General features: G+C 38.1%; 2 protein-coding genes across 2 annotated transcripts in view; one reads left to right on the forward strand and one right to left on the reverse strand.

Moving 5' to 3' along the window:
* The window catches only part of LOC145979354 (nardilysin-like), a 90,723-nt gene extending 84,321 nt beyond the window's left edge, over positions 1-6,402 (forward strand). Inside the window, exons 19-20 of the mRNA XM_083112217.1 lie at positions 3,027-3,141; positions 5,612-6,402. Coding sequence (XP_082968343.1) covers positions 3,027-3,141; positions 5,612-5,844 — 348 coding nt within the window. The 3' untranslated portion in view covers positions 5,845-6,402. The remainder of the gene's footprint in view (positions 1-3,026; positions 3,142-5,611) is intronic.
* Positions 6,403-11,156: 4,754 nt separating this feature from the next.
* The window catches only part of LOC145979479 (nardilysin-like), a 101,913-nt gene continuing 87,710 nt past the window's right edge, over positions 11,157-25,359 (reverse strand). Inside the window, exons 19-20 of the mRNA XM_083112398.1 lie at positions 23,545-23,638; positions 11,157-11,547 (exon numbers count right to left, since the gene is read on the reverse strand). Of these exons, the coding sequence (XP_082968524.1) occupies positions 11,402-11,547; positions 23,545-23,638 (240 nt within the window). The 3' untranslated portion in view covers positions 11,157-11,401. The remainder of the gene's footprint in view (positions 11,548-23,544; positions 23,639-25,359) is intronic.

The raw sequence follows: 25,359 nt of genomic DNA on the forward strand, positions 1-25,359 counted from the left end.
CTATGTACATTTCTATTTCATATCATATGTATATACATATATATTCTCAAGAGGTGCGAATGTACATTTGCATCTACAAAATGTTATGTGAACCTTTAAGAAGAACATGGATTCTCAAGAGATTTCACATTAGTAAACAAGCAGTTCTTTGAAATGCAAAATGAATTCCTTTTCTGCCAGATTCAACTTCAGAAATACGAGATTTGGAAGCACTTCAGGAAGTTACCTACTTCTTCTCTTATCTCGAATCTGTTCAGCAACACTGAACACTCAATCACTAAACACTGATGCAGCAGGTATGCCCAAGTATTTTCTCTGAACTTGCTTCAGGTTTGAATATTCATTTTTGAATTTCCAATACAACAGCAGATCCTGGTTCAGCAATGTACCAGTTATATGAATGAGAGTTTGCAATAATTTTATTACAAAAACTCTACAATAATGACGAATCATAACCAAATTTTCAATAAATCTTACAAAACTAGAATATAAAACTTATTAGAAGTTATCTAGTATAACCTGTAATATGGGATTTTTGCCGATTCCAATACAGATGCCGATATGTCAATTTCTGCCAATTTTCATACATCTGTAATCGGCTTCGGCACATTCCTAATTCAAACCAATGTAAAACTCTATTCTGAAACTGCACAGGGCTCATATTTTTCTCATGTGTATCCATTCCCTGTAATTTGTAAAGAATATCACAAGTTTCACAAATAGAACACACCATTTTTTTGCACATTTGTTATTAAATGATTCCTTTTGTTTCTTTAGGTTAAAGCTCGGCTGGATCTTTAGCCAATGCCAGCAAAACCATTTTCAAAATTTTCTCTTGATTAGCTGCTATGATATTCCAAATTCATAAAAATTACACATGGTTAGAATTCCTCCTAGAGTATTCACATGAATTTTCATGTGGCTTACTTTCCCTGTTGTCTAGATTAAAATATATACGTAAATATTAACTAACTAACTAACTCTCTACCCTTCTTAAACCCAAAGGTTCATGGCTGCAGCAACAGAGGCCTTCCATCTGTCCCTATCTTGAGCAAGATCTATATACTCTTTTTCTATCCTTACCGATTCCCTTTAGGTCCATCTCAATGTTGTCCCTCCATCTTCGTCTTGGTTCCTACAGGTCTCTTACCATCAGGTTTCCCAACAAGAATCCTGTAAACTCCTCTTTCCTCTCCCATTCATGCCACATGGCCTGCCCACCTAAGCCTTCTTGATTTAATTATTCTAATAATATCTGGACATGAATATATATGTAAATATGCATTATCAAAATAATATGTAGCTAAATATGTAATTTTGATTGATTGATTGAGTTGGTGTTGTAAGTCCACTTTATTCACAGTAAGGCTAATCGGGACTGGACCTACAGTTTACCACTACGTGCCTCCACTGGGACACCTTGATTACAAGGCGACGACGCTACCACTGCGCCACCGGGGAGGCCCTAAATATGTAGTATCCAAGAATAATATTAATAATAATTGAGTATCCAAGCAATTTCAAGAATTCTGCTAGATATTTATTTTATCTGAACATATTCAACATAATTTTAAGGACATCAGTTGTTCAAATTAAAATTTGTATCAAATTTATAAATTAAAAAAAGCATACAAACGTGTACAATGTAATATTTAAGAAACCAATTTTGTCAACTATTAATTACTTTTCACATCACAAATTATTGTAGAATATGCAAATATGTAAGAGAGCTCTGTGTCACTTTCGAAACACAATGTAAAAAGAAGCGTCTACAGAAAGAACAATCAAATGAAAATACAGTTACTTTTATACTTTTTGTACAAGGGAACATATTGTGTAACTCGCAAATTCAGGAAAGTAGCTTTCTTGTCCACCGATGCCAAGTCTCTAGGTGCTTTGCCTAAACCTAAAAGCTAAACGAAAATAGGTACCCGGAAAGGGGGGAGGGGAAAAACTCTAGCATCTTTCGATAAATAAGTTCCGTTTTTTTTGTTTGTTTGTTTTCAGCCTGTCTTTCGACTTGGCAGCCAATTTTAGGTGACTGTAAGCACTGATTTCTCACTGATTAGAAAATATGACATCACATAAGCTACAAATTTTCTTCATGTTCCAGAGATGGAAAACGTAGGAAAAAGGATCAAGATAGGGAAAAAATACCAAAATATGTTGTTTTATGTACACTAAATTAGCAAATATATAAAATATGTAATATCCTGGCAAATATGTAAAAATATACAACATAAAACTTGTGCAAAATCATGTCAGTTATGTAATTCGTTGACAATTTCCTGTTCAAGGTATGTATCTAGAAAGGAATAGAATATGTAATTACATACAAATCCGAACTCTACAAATAAGATTGAAAGCAAATCACATGATGCTCTAGAAATATTTTTTCAGATTTTGAAATATCAAAGCTGTTTCCTGAAAAGAGAGGAAATTTTGAAAATGGCTCTGCTGGCGTGTCTCAAAAGTCCAGTTGAGTCTTAATGGCAATGTTGAGTATAAAATTAATACCAATGTACTGATTGAAACCCAGATTCTGCTGTGGCAAATTAATGTTCTGTAGAGTTAGTACCCACTTCTATACTGGTCGCATTCCCAGCTGGCAGCTGACATTCACGGCTATTTCTGGCACTTTCTATCCCCTGATCGTGGCTCGATGAGTGTAAACAACCTGAATTGCGAAGTGAAAGCTGTAGGGGTAACATCGCTCTCCCAAAGCAATGTTGCCAAGCATACTTCTGATTTTGCCAGTTGCATACCAACCTGTGGGTGCTTGTTCCGGAATGGTATGTTTGGCAACAAGTGGTGTAACCGACGCACATTTGTTTCATCCTGCTAACAACATTCGGTGCCTTGCGACTCGAAAATGCCCGATGTCAGTCGCTGATTCACTGTTTCCCAGCTGCCAGGTGAAAATGTGATCAGTATAATGCAACCAGTACACCTAGCCTAGAACAAACATTTCATGTAAGACATCCAAAATGTTTTATGTAACTGAATCACAGCTGTTTACTCTGCAGGTAATTGGAAATGAAAATGCATCCACAGCAGACTCAACTCCTGCACCCACACCAACACCGGCACCTGAAGTGCCTCGTGCCAAAACCAAACGCCAGCTCCTAAGAAGGAAAAGCAGTGAGTTTCTTTTGTCTTCGTCTAACATTTACAGACCATTTCCTAAGAGAATGTAACTAAATAGTTTACTTTCTTGCACAGACTCATCTTGAATTCTCCAAGATATTAAAACTCCAAGTTGACTGTAAGTTCTTGCACTTCTAACCTTTGGCAGGCAGAAGCAAAGTCATATCTTGCACTAGTTGATTGATGCTTAGTTCTCCAGCTGCTATATTCTCTATTTTGATCTGTACTGTATATTACATAAAATGTAAATTATTTTGTTTAATATTATCCCTCCCATAAACATTTGCTGTAGTGATGCTGTGCTGCTAAAAATGCGCAAAATTTGTTGCAACTAAATCTGCCGCAAATTCAATGCCGAAAGTTGGAAATTTCCCTTAAATTCATGGCCGAAAGTTGATTGATTGATTGATTTAGTTTATTTTACTTCGCGTTTTGTGCCTCTTGGCTAATTTGCGAAGATGGGGATGAGTGATGAAATGATGAAATTGATGAATGGACATTCACAAACAACCAAGCCCGACCGGGATTCGAACCCGGGACCCTTGGCGTTGCAGCGCGATGTGCTAACCACTCGGCCACAGGGTCGGGCCATGGCTGAAAGTTGGTCACACTAATATTGGTTTGGTTTGAGTTGGTGTTTTAAGTCCACTTTATGAACAGTAGGGCTAATCGGGACTGGACCTACAGTTTAAAGTGGTATCCGAACCACTATGTACCTCCACTGGGTATCGAACCCGGGTCACACTAATATTGATCGATAAAGACAGATATCAGTAAAATTGCCAATAATTTTACAGATCAGATATAAAAAGCCTGTACTTGACTTCTGCGAGTTTATTTCTATGAATATAACCACTGAGGTACTGGTATGAAACATTCGCAGATATAAAAAAAAAAAGGTATTGATATAAAATCAATTGATATTGATAGGTTGTCTCCACACTTTTGGCCCACCCTATATTATTTTTGCAAATGAAATAACATTTTTATTGTCATTAATTCTAGTATGAATGTCAGTAAGAGGACAATATGCTCATATTTCAGTTGTCAAGATTGCTATACATCTGGAAAACAGGAAGGTGTCAGGGAAAAATCAGCGAATTTTGAGGATCACCTGGAATTTATGTGCATTTTGTCTGGGATTTATATTTTGGTGTAGCAAGAAATGAAATTTTGTTAGCAAGATTATAGAACTAGCAGAATGTTACGTAATGAATGTTAGCTGTTGATTCTGCATAATAGTATTAAGTACATGAATAGTGCAGAAAGTGAACATAGTGTCATAGAAAAAGCTGTTGCTTTTTTTAGTTTACGTTTATAAGTGAACATCATCTGGAGAAATTATTGTTGCATACCCTATAAAGTCTAAATATTTGGGGATCGTTGATAGGCTATGACGGCCTTTAGCCACTCGCTTGCTAAGCGAGAGGAACGTTGTAAGAGAAAGGGGGTAGCTCTGAAGAGCAACGTCGACACTCAAACTGCAAGGGGGCTAGCCCCGTGAAATAAGAACAGACGGGACATATATTTAAAAACACTACCATTGACTGAACAGGCAGGGTGAGAAAGGACATAAGGAATGTTTGTTACCTGAAGCTTGTTGGAAGTTCTCGTCCTTGGAAGTCCTTGCTTCGATGTGGTCGTACCCTGTAATAAAGACGGATGCAGGAGTGCTTCTCGGGGCTCCTAAACTCTAGACTTGCGTATACCGATGTTCTAAATAATATTCTTCAATTTTCCGCTTGTTCTTCCTTCTTCTTAATTAACAATAACTCAGGAGCTCTCTCGCGATAAGTGAATTGACGTTAAAGCAACTCAGACGGAGTTCTTTCACAACTACTGACTTCGATGGAAAACGGGAAACAACTAAGACTGAGATTTTCTCACGCGACCTATTTAAGTTAAATTCGAACTATCGGCCATTACGACGGTTGCTTCGATCGTGTCCTTTGGCAACGGCAATTCTCAGGAAAAACGCTGATTCCTGATTTCATTTTCTAATGCAATGTCAGCGGAGTTTTTCCAACTCCGCTGAAGGTCGCTGTTGCAATGAGCTTTTAAGAAGCTCATTTTCAATGCTTCAGTGGAACCCTTTTTATAACGTGATTTGCAAAAGCTGCAGATTTGCAGACCCGGGTCCTAGGTTCAATTCACGTCTGCAGCATGATACGATACAGGAATGGTATAGCAAATCAGCTGAGAAACTTTGTATGATTATGAAGATTATGTTGTTCATGAACGTTTTCTGTTGTTTTTAGATCGAGGATATGTGTTATGGTGAAACAATGTACCTCTGTTACCTTAGCCTGAAGGCTAGATGCAAGTGATTATAGCACCCAACATGTTTGATGCCAATAGTAATTTCACATTATTCTTCAAATTGTCTTGTTTTTTTTGAATGTGTAGAAAAACTTGCTTTTTAAAAAATTGGTGAATGCGAACAGTTCCCTTCTATCTCTTTCAGCTCAACTATCAATGAGCCTGGATGCTCCGACCGACACCAAGTACCACTGCCTGCAGTTTCTGAAAGATACAGGCAGCAGCTCAGAGGACATCACCTGGATCGACAACATAAAGGCGTTCAAACAGCGAGCCTTCATCTATCCAGACGTACAAGGGAAATCGTCTCAGTACAACATGAAGCTTAAAAGAAAGGCTTTCTTTGGAGACAGTGAAAACTCATATTATGCACTTTGAGTTTGGAAGCTTTTTTTATTTCAGCACTCTGGCCATTCATGCTTGGCTTCAAAGTGACTATATTCAGTATTATGAACTGTGATATTTCAGAGAAGTGTTACTCTTCGTTTTTACCTCAATGCCCAGTGCTGCTGGCTGGCACCACTTTGAACTGATGTCCTTACTATTACCAATGTTTTGACATCGTGACAACTTAAAGTTGCTCAGAATAATCAGACATGCTAGTACTGTGGAACCTCGATTTTATGTTTTTCAGGGAACTAAGCTGAAACAAAACCAACTTAAAATGTGTGAAAATATAAATCCGAGGAAAATTTTATAACATTTTGCTATGATGGATTTATCATATCAAGATTGAATGTATAATGCAGGAAAATGAAAATCTGGGAATGTAAAATCGGGGTTTCACTGTTTATAAGTACACCATTGCAACCATATCAATGTACCATTTTGCAGCCTAAAAATTATTAGAGAAAAACATGCATTACTTGGTACTCAATCCATATCAACCAAAATTCTCAGTGTACTGGAGGGATTAGTGATAGGGTGTCTCTCAGTCTGGAAAATTTACTCTTGTCTCGAAACATCATTATTTTGTACTAGAAAATCTCGTACAACAGAGAATGCTGAAAAAAACAGTAGACACATTCACTATATCCAATAAGAAATATCTGAAAGGAGTGGTCATGATTTACTAAGAATACATTAAAAACTATAAAGTTGATTATGTTTGGGATTCTAAGTTTTAATGTTAGTTAAGTACAGTGACTTCTTTACACAAGTGTTTATGTTCATAAATTGCCCTAATGATCTGGTTTGGAAAAGTCAGGGAATTTTGTTTTCATGAAATTGTAGTCACTGTGACTGATGATTTTTCCAAGCTGATATTTTATTTTTCAAATGGCATGCTAAGTATCGTCAAATGCAACAGAATGCATGTACAGACCAGCATGTATTTTAATATCGACAAATTTAAGAACGGCGATAGCAGCATATCCACGTCAATAATACGAATATAGATATCAACATATCAAATACTGACATCGAATACTGATATTGACATATCAAATATCAACATTATCAATATGGAAACACTGTGGAAAGAGAGGAGTGGTGGAAGACCAGGAAAAAATGGAGAGGCTTGTCTTCTATGACGACCCAGCCAGAAGCAGGAAACGGCGAAGGATGGTATTGCTGATTATCAACATCAATATCGATGCTTCGATGTTTCAAAAATATAAACTCGATATAGATATATAGAAATATCACACAGCTCTATTTTGAATCCCACTTTAAGCTATAGGCTTAGTGTTGATTGGCCCATCCGAGCAAAAAGGAAATCCAACACAACTAACATTAAACCAAATTTCTACAATTTGTTGTTCTTAGGTAAAAACCATTTGCAGTTACATAATTAATGAGGTGATTAAACCATTCAGTACAATATCCATTGTTGGTATATGTTTGCTTTATATCAGCATTTTATTGGAATGAAGTAAAACTTAATACCCGTATGTTCCTACTAAACAATATCCATAGCTTCATGTAAAAGGTGAAGAATAAATGACCAAAGAATGGTGTGATGTCACTGCTTGTTCTATTAGAACGTTTCAACACCATGCACAGGTATCTTCTCAGTTACTCTCACATTTACAATATTTGTGCACCTATTATTTAAGCACAAAATCAAATTTTCACAGAATTGGAAAAGAAGTCATGCAAACTGCACATTTTGATTAATTCTCAGGGTGTGGATGCTGCAAAAGTGTCTGTCTGTAGTTTGCATGTACGCTGGTGCTTACAAAGACTACAAAAGTACATTGGGTAGTATTGGTGTCATGGGTCATGGTGTCATTCTGCTTTAAATGCTACAAGGGTCATTCAAGGTTGACTGAGACTTTTATTTCTAGGAAAAAAATTGGAAGTCCTACAAGGATCACTGCGAGTCCCGCTGAGCATTCAGGCACCTCTGCCCTCATTGTGTCAGTTCCTTGAGTCCTTTGGTGTAGAAGGAAGTTGGCTGCTGTCGTAGATGCTGCAGGATATATTTTGTCAGTGCATCATCTGTCTTCAATTTCTTTCCCCTCATATGCTCACAAATCTGGTTATCACCAAGGGCTAAGTTTGGAGTGTAAGAACATGTAGCAAAAACCCTTTCAGAGAGTTGTTGCTGTCAAATTGACCAAGTGGGGCTGTGTATTGTCATGGTGAAGAATGATATTTGCAGACAGCATCCTCAGTCTTTTCTCGCGAATGGCATTACGTACGACACCCTTCATCAATGTGCAGGACTTCTGGGTATTAATCATGACCCTTTCAAAAAAAACAAAAAAACTTGCATATCCCAGTTGGACAAATGTGTCCATGCGGTTCATTCATCAGCTACTAGTGTTCTTCGCCAAAGTGTTGACAACATTCGTACACTCTTGCCCGTGACATCATTTGTTCCCCATACTGTGCTTGCAATCTTCTCAAAATTTCAGCTGGCTTCAGGCTCTCCTTCACAAGGAATTTCATCGTATACCGGTACTGCACAGCTACAGAAGCACTACTTGCTGCCATTGTTGCTAACACTACTGCGCATGCACCAACTTCATGGGATCGAAAGCACAATACTTGAGAAGGATGAAGGTACATCCTCTGGCAGTTTTATCCTTCTCCAGATATTTACCACTTTCTCATTCACAAATGTCTCGGTCAGTTTTGAACAACCCTTGTATTTCGCACCGTAAAATGGAGAATAGTATTTATTATTTCTTCTGCTGTGGTGGGGAAAGAAAATTGTATGACCTCCTCAGTTGTATATATGAAATATTGCCAATACCACAGATCACTGTGAGCAGATGTTCACAAATATGAACCCAGGGACCCATATTTTTGTTATATTCAATAACATTACCCACACTACAGTCACAAAATGCACACATTCCTTTTGCTGTTTCCTGAACTCGTGGATCAACCTCAAGTCACTCTTTGTCCAAGATTGTGTTCACGGAAATAGCCAGCAATTTCTTGAGCTTCAACTTATACTGTATTATAACAAAACCAATATTGAATGCAAACATTTTCATGTTTCATCAAACTCCTGTACATAATTCTCATTGTTTTATCAAAGACAGTACGCACACAATAAGAACAACTCGATTTTTAATGTTTCAATGCAATAAACCAATTGTATACTATTTTACAGGAAACAAATTATATCTGGAGATGACATCTCATACTGTAATATGTTACCTGCAAATATGAAAATATTTTTGTAAAAGTTGGGATCATTTGATAACTGTGTTAAAATTCACAGCATTGCACATACATGGGAAATGTTAATAAACTTGTTTAGTTATTTATAGTATAAATTTCTCTTTTGCATGCTACCCTCAAGTTGAGCAAACATAACTGATTCAATATTTAAAAAAGATAAAAACTTTGCTCCCAAATATACTTACATAATTTGATAAATATCAATAACATTGTCATCAAGAATTGACAGAAGTCACTGAAATTACTAAAGTTACGTAAGTATAATTGTGGACTGATTTTGTTTTTGAATAAACCATGATTCCCACTTTACATAATAAAAAGCTAAAGTTATGGCAAGAAGAAATTTAAAGGTTCGTTGATTTGGTGTTTGAAGTCCACTTTATGCACAGTAAGGCTAATCGGGACAGGACCACTATGTGCCTCCACCAGGTATCACACCATCATGTAGATTTCAGAAAAAATGTTAATTCGGCTGTGAACTGGGATGCCCAGCCCCGTGCCCCACTATGATGGCATCACTGGTTCCAACCCACATAGACCAACTGTTGTCATAATTATACATTTTGCACGTGACGTGATATTGTTATATTGGCTGCGTCCCCCCCCCCCCCCAGCTACTTCTTTATACCGCCGTGTTTGACGTTAAAATTGATATAATATTGTTGTCAGGGAATTCTTTATTTTAGATTTCATAACCATCGATGGATTATTGAGATGGGCGATGCTGCTGGATCTAGATGTTGAAAACTAAGAATAAATTGTCAGCAATTTAGAGTTAACGATAATAGCAGTGACAACTAACATTATCCTAGGAGGCACTTTATCCAGCCTTCGTAAATCTAGCTCCATGGAAATCAGTTTTAACTCCATTTAAGGTGAAATTAAGTTATTTTATGCGCATCAGTTTTGGCAACACTGCGAGGAGGCAAGGGGAAAACATTGATCATATGGGATTATGATTTGATTCGTTCTCTTTGGAATATAAAACTTCCGATGGAATAGAAAAATATACCAACGGGAAGAGGACAGTTTGAAGATGCATTTCAGCAGCGGAAAAGTCAAAACTTCCATTTGATTAGCCGTAACTTGATGTTGAAGTTGATTCCCCATAGTGAATACATGGGATTTCGAAAATTCTTATTCATCATATTTTTCAAACATCGTGTCCAGCTTAATAATCAACATAGAAAAACGCTTCCACTTGCAACATGGAGAGAAATTCATGCTTTTGGAAACACCCAGGGTTATCTTTAGTAGCAGTGCCCATTCGGGCGATATTGAAATAAATGCACAATTGGTGCGTAACTGTATCTCCTCCCCTTAATCAAAAAACTGAGTCTCAACCAGGTTTCTGGCATACTGTGCCATGCTTCTTCCAATTGAGCTACCCAACCAGCCCTGCTTTTACTAAATTTGTTTTACTTTCGCTGTTTTACCTGGGTGGAACTATTCTGTAGGAGTACAATCAGGGAACAACATAGCATAAGCACTGTCTGTCAGTAGCTCTGAAAGTGGGAACTCTCAGTAAAAACTTTTTCGTTCTGTTCCTCTCTGTTTGGGCCCTTCACAGTAGAGCCAAGGCCACCAAGTCAGTCTCACTTAGAATATTCAACAAACCAGCTCACAATGACACTACATATTACAGAAAATCCATTTGCATTTGGAAAAGATGACAGGCGATGACATGAAATTGATGAAGGGACGCTCACAAAGTGCCCAGGGCAGGTCTCAAACCCACAACCTCCTGAGACACCAAACAACAAGTACAGTGGGATCCATGAGTATTACCATGCAAATTGCCCATCACGATGTTCGTGCACTTTATCTGACCCAATAAGAGCTTCAAGAATTAAAAGAAAACTCAAAACAAGCTGCAGGCAACTTCTGCACCAGCATACATAAAAATACATAGCTTAAAAACACACAGGATGCAAGAGAAAAATTAATGAAAATAGTCATGGACAATTTGCATGGTAATACTCATGGATCCCACTGTACAAAATCAAACCCACCACCGCATACAAAAGCTAAAGAAAATTTCACTTAACAAATTCAAGAAATAAACATATATTTTTCTGCCGAAAACTATTTCTATAAGAATATCAACAAAAGTGAATACATCACTCTTTGTAAAAAAAACTGTGCTTCTATCTGTACATAAAAGTGCAATATAAAACAAACATACGTGATGGGAACGTGCGATGGCACACAAGCATACAGTATCTGCTACTTAAACAGTGGAAATTTTATTTTCAGTGCTCCTAGTCCTTCTCACAACACACGCACACCTCTCACTTCAATGCATATCTGGAAAAATGTAGCAGTGCTTCTTGAAAGCATTTATGTTCTCAATCCAAACAATGTCATTTGAGCTGTTAATCGGCTCATTCAAGAATTGCAGTGTGTGTTCAATACCATTTTCCAGGCTTCCTATCTCTGGAACTGGAATTAAAACATACAAATAATTACCTGATGCAAAATGTTTAAAAACATGACACAAAAAACTGTCTTACACCTTGTGCTGGAAAACACATTTGTATCATGAAAAGATTCTCTTTGGTTATCGACCAGGTGAGTTGTGGAAAATATTCCAAGCTTTCGACGGCTAGCATCACTGCACTGCACTTCTACCGTGAAGAAAAGAGTGAAGTCAAAAGCTTGGAATCTTTTCAACAAGTCAGTTGGTCGATAACCGAAGAGAATCTTTTCATCATTCGTCGCCAGCATACGAGGGTCACTATTTATATGTTGAGCCTAACAATAAAAAAACAGGAATTTGGCATTGAAAATTGCTTTATTGTTTTTCGAAGTATTCTAATTTATGGTCAATACACTTTTGCATTCGTTCGAACCATTTGTCAAAGCAGTTTTTCCAATCTTCTTGAGACACCTCCATAATATGGTTTTTGAACGCATCAACGGCATCTTCCGCCGACGAAAATCGTTGCCCACGCAATTTATTCTTGACATTCGGGAACAAGAAGAAGTCATTGGGTGCCAAATCAGGACTGTACGGCAGATGACCCATCAATTCGATTTTTTGATTGTTCATAAAGTCGGTTGTTAGACGAGATGTGTGACAGCTGGCATTGTCTTGATGAAGAATGATCCGACGGCGTTTGTTTGTTTTCCGTATTTGACTGAAGACCTCTGGCAAACAAATTGTTGTGTACCATTCAGAGTTGACCATTCTATGTTCCTCTAAAGGCACAGTTGCCACATGACCAGTTTTCCCAAAAAAACAAGCGACCATTTGTTTCGATGTGCTTCGAGCACAAACAACTTTTGTTGGATTGGGTTCATCTTGAAACACCCATACAGTCGACTGCTGTTTACGTTCTGGCTCATATGCATATATCCATGATTCGTCGTCACCTGTTACAATCTTATATACGTCTTTTGAAGCACCACGATTGTATTTATTGAGCATTTGTTTGCACCAATTGACATGAGCGTCTTTTTGAGTTTTTGTCAAATTGTGTGGGATCCAACAAGAACGTACCTTTCTCACAGCTAAATGATCATGTAATATTTTATATATGCTGGTGGAACTAATGCCTATGGTTGCCTCAATCTCACAGTATGTCACATGACGATCTTGCAGTATTAGGTTTTGCACATCATCAATGTTTTCTTGAACAACAACTGATTTTGGACGGCCACGATTAAATTCGTTATACCAGCGTTTCACAGTGGCAAAGGATGGGGCTTCATCGCCAAATGTGGAAGTAAGTTGATCGATGCACTCTTGTCTTGATAATCCACGTCGAAAATCGTAAAAAATCATCGCACGAAAATGTTCACGAGTTAATTCCATTTTATTGTTGTCGCGCAATCTCCAAGGCAACATAAACAACACAAATGAAGCTATTGACAAAACATTTGAAGTACGTTATGGTCAATAATGCCAGACGATTCCGTGCAAACGTCAAATCGCGCCTAACTTCAATCAGTGTTGCCAAGGCTCAAAATATAAATAGTGACCCTCGTATTATTTTTTTTTTTAAGTAAAGTATAATTTCACAACCTTTCACTTGTGTCAATAGAGTTGGAAGAAAACATTTGTATATTACATAATTTTATGAATGAATTGTAAGATGTTCCATTATTTATTGTTTATTGGAGACCTACGAACAATAGAAACACACCAAGGAACAGTGCAAGAAGTTCCAATAAGGATGGTGACAGTGGCAACTGAAATTAACAGAACAAAGGGAAAAAAAAAACAGTTTCACGAATAAAGTGAGTACTAGTTTCTCTGTATTTATTTTAGGGATGAGACCGATTAATTGGTACTCTATCGGTATCGGCCGATATAGGCATATCGGTGTATCGGTAAAATTACCGATTATTTTACCGATCCGATATATCGATAAATATCTGATAATTTAGTGCAAAATTCTGTCATTTTGTTGTAATTTTTATGGATAATCTCCATGCCCTACTTTCTAAAAAAGTAAATGTCTAAATATGCAGTAATCTTGAAACATACATTTATTAAGGAGGTCAATGAACCTTTCAGGTTCTTCAAGGACCATTTCTAATGTTATATCGGATCGGTAGAATATCGGTTATCAGTATTGGTAAATTTAATATCGGTACTTTATCGGTATCGGCCGAAATTTCATATTGACCCATCCCTAATATATTTATTTCTTGTAACTGAACTCTTGATCTCACTGTTGTCAGTAACTGTATTTACATGTCAAACTTTTTTAATCACTAGATTATATCATCTCAATTACATACCATATTTACTCGTGTATAATGTGCACTCTCTTCCAAAATGTTTGCCCCCAAAACTGCGGTGCGTATTATGCACGGAATAATTCAGACAGCCAACAATGAAACCAGGCATGTTTTCACTATGTCACTGCATATAACACCACATATATATATCAACAGGTGCAAATACAAATTACCAAGTTGGATTTCTTTAGAAATAATAATTTTAAAAATGAAATAGCCATTTCCCATGATTTTTCACTTTGTAATGGAATATTTTGCGACACTGAAAAAAGTGGCACTGCGCCATTCTGGCAGAATTTGATTTTGCACCTCCTGTCACATGGAATATGCAAAAAAAGGTAAAAGGTAAAGTGTTCCCCTGTGCTTAGCACCATGCCATGAAGGCGGTGTGGGGGTAACGCCCCATACTTTCTTGATCCGGTCGTGAGTGGGGGGTGATGTGATCAGCACCACGCCCCTGACTGCCTTTACCCCCCCGGGTTCCCCCAGGTACCCATGTTATTCGACGATGGGTGGGCGCTGGGGCCTCTTCCAACGTTAGAAAGACAAGTTCCCGGATTTGAACCGGCCGGGGATCGAACCCGGGACCTTGAGCATGGTAGTCAGATGCGTTACCGACTGAGCCACCGCGGCCACATGGAATATGCGACAGTGGTATTTGTTGGGCAAGAAATAATAGAAAAACTGAGCCCTGCAAATCCATAATGTAATTTTGATCTCACTTTCTTCTACTACAGAATAAACAAGGTGGTTACTGAAGTAAAAGCTTTGGGATGCTAAACACAGTGGAGGGAGAGAGGAAGGTGGCGTGGGAGGCGACGCAATGCATACACAAGAGGATATTCTCCTCTTGGTCCACATAGCAACAGGTGACTCATTGAATATCTATGATGTCACTCACTCTTCATCGGCATAGCCACAGCTTTACAACCTACAACTAAGAAAGCCATTTCTTGAAGCTGAATTGTGCTGAGCATTATACATGAGATATAATTGTTTGTCACCACGGTGCGCATTGTACACGCATACTACACAGAATTTTCTTCAGTGTTCGTTCCCAAGTGAAGAAAGGTTTCCAAATTGATTAATTTAACTTTTTTGCTTTGTTGTTATAACTGTGATGCCTTCTTTAATGTTCCTTACTAATTTATTATTTTTACTTGTTTAACCTACTTGACAATATACACTGTGGACCAAAAGTCACAAACGGAAACTTTAAGTGGAATCCGAACTTGAGGCCCCTTGATTACAAGGTAACAGCGTTACCACTACACCATTGGGGAAGTTCACTTTGCAAAATAATTTTGTGCTAACTTTTTCATAATGCACTTTGGGGAGGGAGGGGGGTACAGTCCCATCAACTCAGACTTTAATATCACCCTATGCAAATACCAAACAGAATCTTAAAATTACTATGAAAAATTGATGAGCTAGATTAATCAATATAGTGTCTGTATATTGGTCCATTAGTAATATTGCAGGAAAAATAACCAATGCAAGAAATACTGGGCTACCGATTGCACAATTTTGCCATTTCAGCAAAATAAAATTCTACAATGTATTCTTTCAAAAGACACTACAGTTGCTTATACACTAAAAACACTTCACACATGAAGTTTACAGCCTATATCAGGGTGTCTAGACACAAAAACACATGACCATGAGATTGTTAATTCTTATCTTGGATGTTTTCTCTACAGAAATGTACGTGCATGTCGCCTCTTGACAGTTGGCTGATGGCTCACCATCACTGACAGGTGGTTGACAGTGCCAAAACTAGAGATGGACCATATCGGAAATTTGATATCATGATATATTGTCAAGAAAATATCATCACAGACGATACGATACTTTTTCTGTATCGTGATATTGGCGATATATCATCTCTACGATAAATATCACCAAATATCATGACAATATATCGGACACAATATATATCGCTAAAATATTATGATGATATATTGCCAAATATCATGACAATATATCATTGACATGACATATATCGCTAAATATTGTGACGATATATCATCTAGTTGATATCACCTGGATGATATTTATTTATTTATTTAATTAAAGTTTCAGATACAGTACTGAAAGACCATTTTATACTGAAACTGTAACAACAAGAAGAAAATAAAAACAATAATAAAAATATAGTGATATATCGTCTGGACGATATACTGCTCAACACTATTCAAAACATCCAAGAAAGGACTAACAACCTCATGTGTTTTTGTGTGTCTACACATCCTGGACAAGGAACTTCACTTCAAGATTACTAAGTATCGCTAATCTACCCTTCTTTCATTTCAGCTACCTTTCCTTAACACATAGCTCAGGATATTCTGCATATATCAGCCACATCTGTTATCTATAATAAACCTTGTTATTGTTAATCATTACGTATGCACCTAATTATGTCTACACCTTACAGGTTCTCCTATTTAGTATTAAGACTCTTCCTAGATAATAATGCATTCTCTTTCAGCTCTACGCCCAGACATCTGAGTTACATAACCCCTAACGGAGGTGCTTGGGCACAGGCCCGACAACCGTTACAATGTGTATCAACACCTTTCTAGTTGTGCATTACTTCATTTTAGTTTAGTTTTCAGTCTGAGAAAAACCCTGATATAGGGTGGAAACGTCATGTGTAAACCATTTTTAGAGTATAATGGAAGTCGCACACCATGCCCATGCAGACTAAGGTGCAAGCTATGGAATGCACGCAGGTACGAATCTCCTGGGGGAAGCGTAACAACTTTTCTCCAGATTTTGGCAAGTGTATGGAATCAGTTGCCACCCACCATCGTGAGGAAATTGGGGTACTACAAATGAGTAGAGTAACCTTACAACAATGACTGGGGGTTCACCGTGCTGATTACACATCACCCTGTAACTGATTGGACAATCTCCCACCTCAGCATATACATAAGAGTGAAGCCAGCAGTCTCACGTAGTGAGCAACTGCCGTAGTGAGTTAACATGGAAACAAGGCTTAATAGTGTTACTTTTTAAAAAATGAAATACTCCTCAGGATTGTACAGTATGGCCAGAAATGAAGTATACTGAAAGTTGGCAACATTGTACACAGTTGGTAACAGCAGATGCAGGGAAGCAAAGCCTCAGGTGAAGCCAGTTGCTCATAGAGAACAGGTGTGGTGAACGGCGGGTCATAATGGCGTTGAGTATTCGTTGAGTACTATTTCCGATCGTACGGAAGTGGCCGTAGTGTAAAACAGGTGCTGATCTTATTCGAGCAAGAGTTCCGGAAACCTTCTCCAACAAACCACACCATTTTGTTGCTAGTGGCAAAATTTTGTCAAACGGGGTTGGTGCTGTGTCAGTGTTGGGGTTAGTACTGGAGAAGATTCTGCGATCTCCGAGAAAAAGTCAGCAACGTATTGTGAAAGAACAGGGTATGAAGAGAATATCCATGCAGACACTTGTCTGTGAACTGGGAGCTTTTTCATATCGTATGCAGGTGTGTCATCTGTTACGAGATGTGGACAAGAATGCACTGCGTCTATTCTGCGCCCGTACATTGGCCAATGTGTACGAAGATGAAAATTTCCTTGTCAATATCTGGTTTTCAGATGAATGCCACGTTACCCTGGATCGTTACTTGAATAAACAAACGACACGATTTCTGGAATTTGAACAACCTACTGATGTGATAACATGACCTTTGCACCCACAAATGGTTACTGTGTGGTGTTTCATCTCCGGTCATGGCATAATTGGTCCCTACTTTATCGAGGATGACTGTGGAAATCTACTTACTGTTAATCAAGAGATGTACAGAGACCTGGTTGTCTCGAGGTTTGTGCGTGATCTGAAGCATTTTTGTCAGGCTCGAAATCTGTGTTTTAACACACAATGGTTTCAGCAAGACAGAGTGACACCCAAGACTACTAGAAGGAGAAGGCTGGGGCCATACCTGATCACGTAGTCCTTCGACGAAAGCATGACATCATTGGGCAGACAGATCGCTCCGCACCCCGGTTTGGCAGCAGAAATTATGAACAAAGAGGATCCTTCGTTATGCCCAGAAGCTAGTTGGGACTGAATGTACAGATTCCCTTAGGATCCGAGGTAACGCATGTCTTCAGAATTGGATAACACAGCTATTAACATTTGCATTGCAAGGGTAGTTTTTAGGTAGTCACATTTCTCTGTGAAACGTAAAGTTTCATGTAAAATTGAAGTTAATATGCCTGGCCATGCATTTTGTTAAACGTAACGATAGAAAGCACAAGTTATGGATGTCTAGAGTATGTGAAAACGAAAAAACTTATCTACTGCTCGTATTTAGGAGTGAGGGAGGAGCTATTTTCACTTTAACTTCTTCAATTTGGTAAATTTGCTTCACTAATTTTCCTTATTAGGATTCCAGTTCGGAGTCTTATGAATCTTTGAATTTCACTAGGAAGAATGTGAGGAAGTTCACAAACACTTTAAAAACCTTTAGACTTGGAACGAAAATTTTTAAAAACATACTGAAGAAAGTGGGGAATCACTTTCTGAATCTTTGAATTTCACTAGGAAGAATGTGAGGAAATTCACAAACACTTTAAAAAACTTTAGACTTTGAACGAAAACTTTTAAAAACATACTGAAGAAAGTGGGGAATCACTTTCTTTACATGTGCAAAAAATTATTCAGTAGGTTGTGAAATAGGGGCCCATAGGAGGGTTTGTGGAAGCTGGTTGTGTCCACCTAACTTTGGGGGGGGGGGATTGTGATGAAAATTTGACTGAATAAATAATAGAGCAATAAAGAACGGAAGTTGACTATGTTGTCATTTAAACATCACTGCTATATAAATAGAAAGTTGTGGATTCCCAAGGGAATTATAACAGTTACTATGTATTATTAGAGTAGTTTACAAGACTACACACGAGAAGGGATGAAATTTTCACGAGACGAGACAGGCCGAAGTGTCGTCTCTGGGCAACACTATCTACTATTTGAGGTGCACAATGTCCAGCTATTAAGTATTATACCTTAAATTCCCACATGAATTCTAGTTGGGAATTACACTTGGTAGGGGAAGTTTCCAACTCTAGTAAGGTTTGATTGATTGAACTGATGTTTTAAGTCCACTTTATGCACAGAAAGGCTAATCGGGACTGACGTACAGTTTAAAGTGGGATCCGAACCTGGGACCCAATTTTAGTAAGGGAATTGAGCACTATGTTGGGATATATCCAAGTCTTGAGCATCACTATTGTGCTGTTACCCTGCCCCCGTGTCAGGGCAACAGTGTTTTTTATCTTATTGTAATATATATTAATATGTTAATTAATTGGGTAATCAAGTGTATAAACATATATATGTGATTAGTGTAAATCAATTTATTATGCAATTTTTTAGGTTCGTATTATTCCATGTATAGATACCATGTAGCTCTGTTCTTTCTTCGGGTTTCGAACGTTCATTTCTCTAATTATTTATCAGGCCAAACTCTAATTTTGATGTTGGAATCTCTATTGTTTGTACCTGGATGCTTTACATTTCATGAATTACATCGGGAGTACGCTTGTCACAAGGTAGACTCGCGTTACTCCAAGAAACGTCTTAACAGGCGCTAGGCCGCCCGACGTGTACATTTCTCAACCTCCACGGTGACAAGGCACTAGGCTGCCCGGCGCACCGTAATTACTTCAAAATAACATCCAGTACAAACTACCTTTTTACCTGTAAACTGGACACCAAGGCACTAGCTTGCCCGGCAATCCAATCTCTTACAGCATCCGTTTCGGGAGACCTGTCCTCCGGTCCTAGCTAACCGAAGCAAAAACAGCCTCTCCCTTCCAAGTCTCAGTTCCAACAGCCGACCTCCCCTACTCTCATCTGGGAGTTTATATACGTTTTGTTGGCGTCTGTTGCCAACGGCCCTTCTTTCAAAATTTTTAAGCCCGCCTTTCTTTTGAACGTTCGAAACCCGAAGAAAGAACAGAGCTACATGGTATCTATACATGGAATAATACGAACCTAAAAAATTGCATAATAAATTGATTTACACTAATCACATATATATGTTTATACACTTGATTACCCAATTAATTAACATATTAATATATATTACAATAAGAAAAAAAACACTGTTGCCCTGACACGGGGGCAGGGTAACAGTGCTTAGACTGTTGTGGGATTTTTGGTGTGAAGATTGAGAATTAAATTATTTGGAGGAGGTCAATATTCAACTCCAATAAATGAACCTAAAATTATGATGAAAATCTTGGTGGGGGACTGGATATTAAATTGGGGGGGGATGCAGCTCTGATCTTACATGGTCAATTGATTTCTGTAATGTAGCACGGTTGAACATTAAATTTTGGCAGGGAAGAAATTAGCGATTTGGTATAAAATTGGTACACTGATTTGCTATTTTCCTAAAAGTGCCAGTGGTATTACTTTATATTATCATGGACAACGGACCCTATTAAGATGTTCTGTTGTTGCGGACCACCATCCCAAACAAAACTGAACTCGATATATACTCGTGAGAATCTTTATTATAACTTACAATATTAATTTATTATTGTAATAATTGTAACCCAATTGAAGTGTATGGAGCCTGATGTGTAATGAGACTACTGGTATCGCAATTCACTAACAAGTCTCGTTATGTGCATTTGGTTCAGTTATATATTATCACTCGCTGTGTCCTATTTTTCGTCGGAGACCACGTGCCTCAACACTTCACTCTGAAGGCATTATAAATAGCAACACTTCACAACCCAACAATCCAGAAATACAAGAAAAAAAGAGCGAAAAGAACAAAACAGATCAGCCTTTCCAAACATTTCTTTCCGTATGGGGTAAAGGCTCCTCTGGGGTTTGTCCGCCGATGACATCACAACCACGCCGGTCGTGAAAAGAGGCGTGTCTGACCCCAGACTTTCCTTCTAGTAGTCTTGAGCAACACCACACACCAGCTGGGAATCCCTACAGCTTCTGCAGCGTCACTTTTAGCAGCGCATCATCTCACGGCGAATGAATTGCCCGGTCCCTGTCAAATCACCTGATCTCACCCCACCTGATGCATATTTGTGGGGGATGCTGAAAGAGCTTGTCTACCGTGATCCAGTTCCTCGTGATATTGATCACTTGAAAATGAACATCACGCACGTATTGCATTCAGTTACAAGGGACACAACTGCAGCAATGTTTAGCAATTTGCAGTGTCGCTAAAAGAAATGTTTGGTGTTGGACGGAGGATATTTGGAACATGTACAGTAACTTTGCCTTCTGGTCTGTTCAGCTGTGTAGATACACGCAACGTTTTCATATAAGACGTAAACGAGTTACTAAAGATATATCTGCGAAACTTACTTGTAAATGTTCCATTAATTTCGGTGGCCTCTGCCACCATCCACTTGGGAACTCGATGCTTCATTGCTAGGTTCACTTCCAGTTCCTGTTGTTGTTTCCTCGAATACCGCTAGGGGTGCTGGTGTAGCCATTTCATCTGGTGCGTGTGATGGGTTTAAGCTGTTGTAATAGCACACATCACACACCCTAATCGACACCAAAATCAGAGAGACGCATGCAATTATGCACTTTCCGCATAAGCTGAATATCTACAGCGGTCAGGCTCATCATATTTGGCTCCCGCTATTACAACAGCTCAAACCCATCACGTGTAGCAGACGAAATGGCTACACAAGCACCCCTAGTGGTAGTCGAGGAAAGACATGGACCGTATGGCAAATATCTTCACCGAATTGGCAGTGCCCTGGAACCGAAATGTACCTACTGCGGAGCTACGGAGGATTCTCCCGAGCATAGAGTCTTCTTCTGCCCGGAAACAACTGACAGGATCAAAACTTTGCGAAGAGAACTTCCTACGTTTGATATTAGAACACTTCTATGCGAGCAGCAAATTCAAAATCTGAAGATCTTGGCTGACGAAGTCTCAAAAGAAGAAAAGAAGAAATTCAACCCACGACACCGTAACACGGCCCCCACAAACAGCCAACAAACACCGGAAGAACCTAGGAGAAGTACGAGAATACAAAGGCAAAGGATCACCCCGGCCCTCGAGCAGGAGGAAGAGAATGATGAAGAACAATGAGGCACCACCAACTGTATCAAGAAGAAGGCACTACGTGGTATCAACTGGAAGACGGGAAGCCACAGAAAGAAGAAGAATTCGTCCTGTTCGGATGCTGGGGGAAAAGCACAAAGATTATTTGTTGAGAGTGGCGGAAGCCAGGTTAAAATATATAGTAATTAAATAAAATAAAAATAAAAGGTTAAAAGAAAATATGGTATGCTGGTATTCCAGCACCCGGTGACATTGGCATTCCAATGTCTAATCTAAACCCCAAACTAATTAACATCAAATTAAACAAGCACTATATTATTATTCATTTAAATTATTTTTATTCAAATTCTAACACTCAAAAAAAAAAAAAAACAACTTAATTCACTGTATGTCATATAATGAAGATCAGAGTGTACCCATTTTGATCGACAACTTAGCATTTCAATATTGTTTTATTTTATTTTTTATTTTATTTTATTGTTGTCATACCTTATTTCCTCTTTTGTACAATTAATATTAACTTTAAAATATTTCAAACGCAACTCAAGCTACATAAGTCATGGACTGAAATAGGAGGAGTAGGACGAACCGACAGGGATAAGAACACCTAGCCTCTGGGGTGAGCAATCTCCCAAACAATAAATTCAAATAACTAAAGGTCCTCAACCTATTGCGATCTGTCCTTGGCGGTTCGTCTTGCGGCATGGATCAAGCATACTATAGATTCCGGGAGTCAGGAATCCGGATCACAGTGCATACATAAAACAAGAAAAATAATGTGAAAAGAAATAAAATAAACATAACTAAATAAAAATGACCCAATTATACTAAAATATAACTATGTGCTGGTATCTGTGAAGACCACTAACGATACTGTAATGTGTAATTTGTGACTTGTAATTTACATATAATAATCAAATCACTGTATTGGGAACCATGTATATGTATATGTCTTATATATTTTCTTTACTGTTATTTTTTTTTTCTCTTCTTATATTTGTTTTATATATATATATGTGTACTGTAGTAAAGGATAATTTAAATAAAGGTAGTGTGTGCAACAATAATGGGTGAACCGTAATACGAGCAACTGCCGTCCCAGTTTATATCAGAGGCACTGGGACATGCGCATACCCTCGAATGTATGCGGGTGGAGGTTAGGATACATTCGGGGGTTCCCCCATTATTGTATAGTCGAGGAAAGAACAACGGGAACCGGAAGTCAACGTAGCAGTGAAGCATCGAGTTCCCAAGTGGATGGTGGCAGACGCCACCGAAATTAATAGAACATTTACAAGTAAGTTTCGTGGATATATCTGTAGTAACTCATTTACGTCTTATATTATCAACCGCGTTGTTTATTCCCCTCAACATGAACGTTTTCATGATCATTATAAGTTACATTAACACCTAACAAATTAAGAAAACAGTATGTATTTCGGTATACTTCTTTACTTCCCCGTCTCCGCTGTTACCGACTGTGTACAATGTTGCAAACTTTTGGTATCCTTCTTTTCCAGCCATACTGTACATAAATTAAGGAAGTGAAATATTCATTTAGGTTCTCCATGAAAGGATTTGTGTAAGTAAACTTTATGTTTTATACTTTCATATATTAAATGAAGGAAGCTCACCACTCTGTTTCCCAGCATGGCCCTTGCTCTTCGAACGATGAACTTTCGACTCTGAAGCTGACTCACCTGGGGCAGCCTTTTCATTCCCAACAACCTACCAAAGGAAATTATGACATTGGCAAACAACAAAAATACACAACTTGTCTATGTATTAGTGACAAAGTGTACCATCTGCGGAACAATTATTACTTTTTTGTTATTTCACCTTATTGGGTGGGGTAGAAACTATGACCTATGAATTTGATCAGTGCCATATCCTCTTCTCCACCTAGCCCAGGGGTGCCCAAACGTTTTAATGTGAAGGGCCAGTGAAGCCAATCGAACGATTGGCCATGGTCCATATTACATTTACAATGCAAATAATAATAATATTTTTTTTAAGTACTGAAGAGGGGCATGTAAAACACTGGTGGACTAGTCATAGGTTGGGCAACCCTGTTTTACCCTTTCCGGAAATCTAGAGTGGCAAGTATGATTTATAAAAAAAGTCAATGCTTACAAAACAGAGCATGACCACCACTGTGATAACTAAAATTATTATTAATATTAAAATTATGCAGAGAATGTATGAATAAAGAGGACACAGGTGTAAGGTTGCTGCAATGCTAGCAAGTTCTTTTTACACTTTAATACCGTATTTACTCATGTATAATGCGCACTTTTTTCCAAAATTTTTGCCCCCAAAAACTGTGGTGCGTATTATGCACGAAATAATTCAGACAGCCAACATAAAACCGTACAGGGTCATTCCATGATTTTGGGACACTTGCATTGATTTTTCATGTTTACGGAACCCTATCATATTATATATCGTTGTAAAGCTTGAATCCTGCAGTTTCTGAATATGGAAACAGTATTCCATACAAGATAACGACACTAATGTGAAATGCGGTTAAAATAAGTTCATCAAAAAATGAAGAAACGTTCTGATTTTTTATGGTACTTTGGATGAAAGAAAACATAAGGAAAGAGATAAAAAAAATTAAAATGTACCGTGCGTTCATTTCGATCTGCAGCCGAGAGATCGGGAGAAGCGTGGCGGGCGGCGCTGACGGAGATGCCGACATTTGCGGCCTGTAATGCCCGCTTATTTTTATGGACTAATGCAGACATTTATATAAATATTGCAAAACGAGCACTAACCTGTGTTATAACACGCAAAAGTTCTTCTGTAATTCATCACACAAATAAATACGCTTTAGAAACAATGTTAAGAGCCACAGATAATAAAACATTTTAATCATAGTTTTGACCAGTAACGTCCTGCTTAAGTTTATATCCTTGAAAAAGTTTTGTATCGATGGGGATCGTTTGGAGGTTTCGAATGTGCAACACTGTATCAAGATTACGCTGCAGACGAAACCGTCAAAAGTCAATGGTTTTCGTGAGCTTCCTTGCAATCCGAAATCTCCGAGCTCGAGTTTTTGTTCCTTCACGACTAGATTAAGACAGAGCTGTGAATATAGTGGCGAGCAGATGTATACCAAGAGCGTGTTAATTTCGTACTGTGCGCAAGAGTGTTATTCTTGGTTACTTGTCGTTACTTGTGTTATTGCAGTGTGTGTGTGTGTTGTGTCAGTGAGACGATTGGAATGCCAGCTCAAGTTTCACTTTAAAACAAAGAATTTTTATGTATGACACTTACGTGAAAACAGACTCGTGTCGGGAAGTGTGTAGGCAATTTGTACATAAATTCCCAAGCATTTCACCTCCACATAGAGATACGGTTAGACATCTTGTCCTTAAATTACGATAAACTGGATCGTTAAATTTTAAAACACCTAAGCAAAAACGACGGATTCTAACCGAAGCAAA

Source organism: Lepisma saccharinum, chromosome 26, assembly GCF_977018435.1.
Source record: "Lepisma saccharinum chromosome 26, izLepSacc3.1, whole genome shotgun sequence".
Taxonomy (NCBI): Eukaryota; Metazoa; Arthropoda; class Insecta; order Zygentoma; family Lepismatidae; genus Lepisma; species Lepisma saccharinum.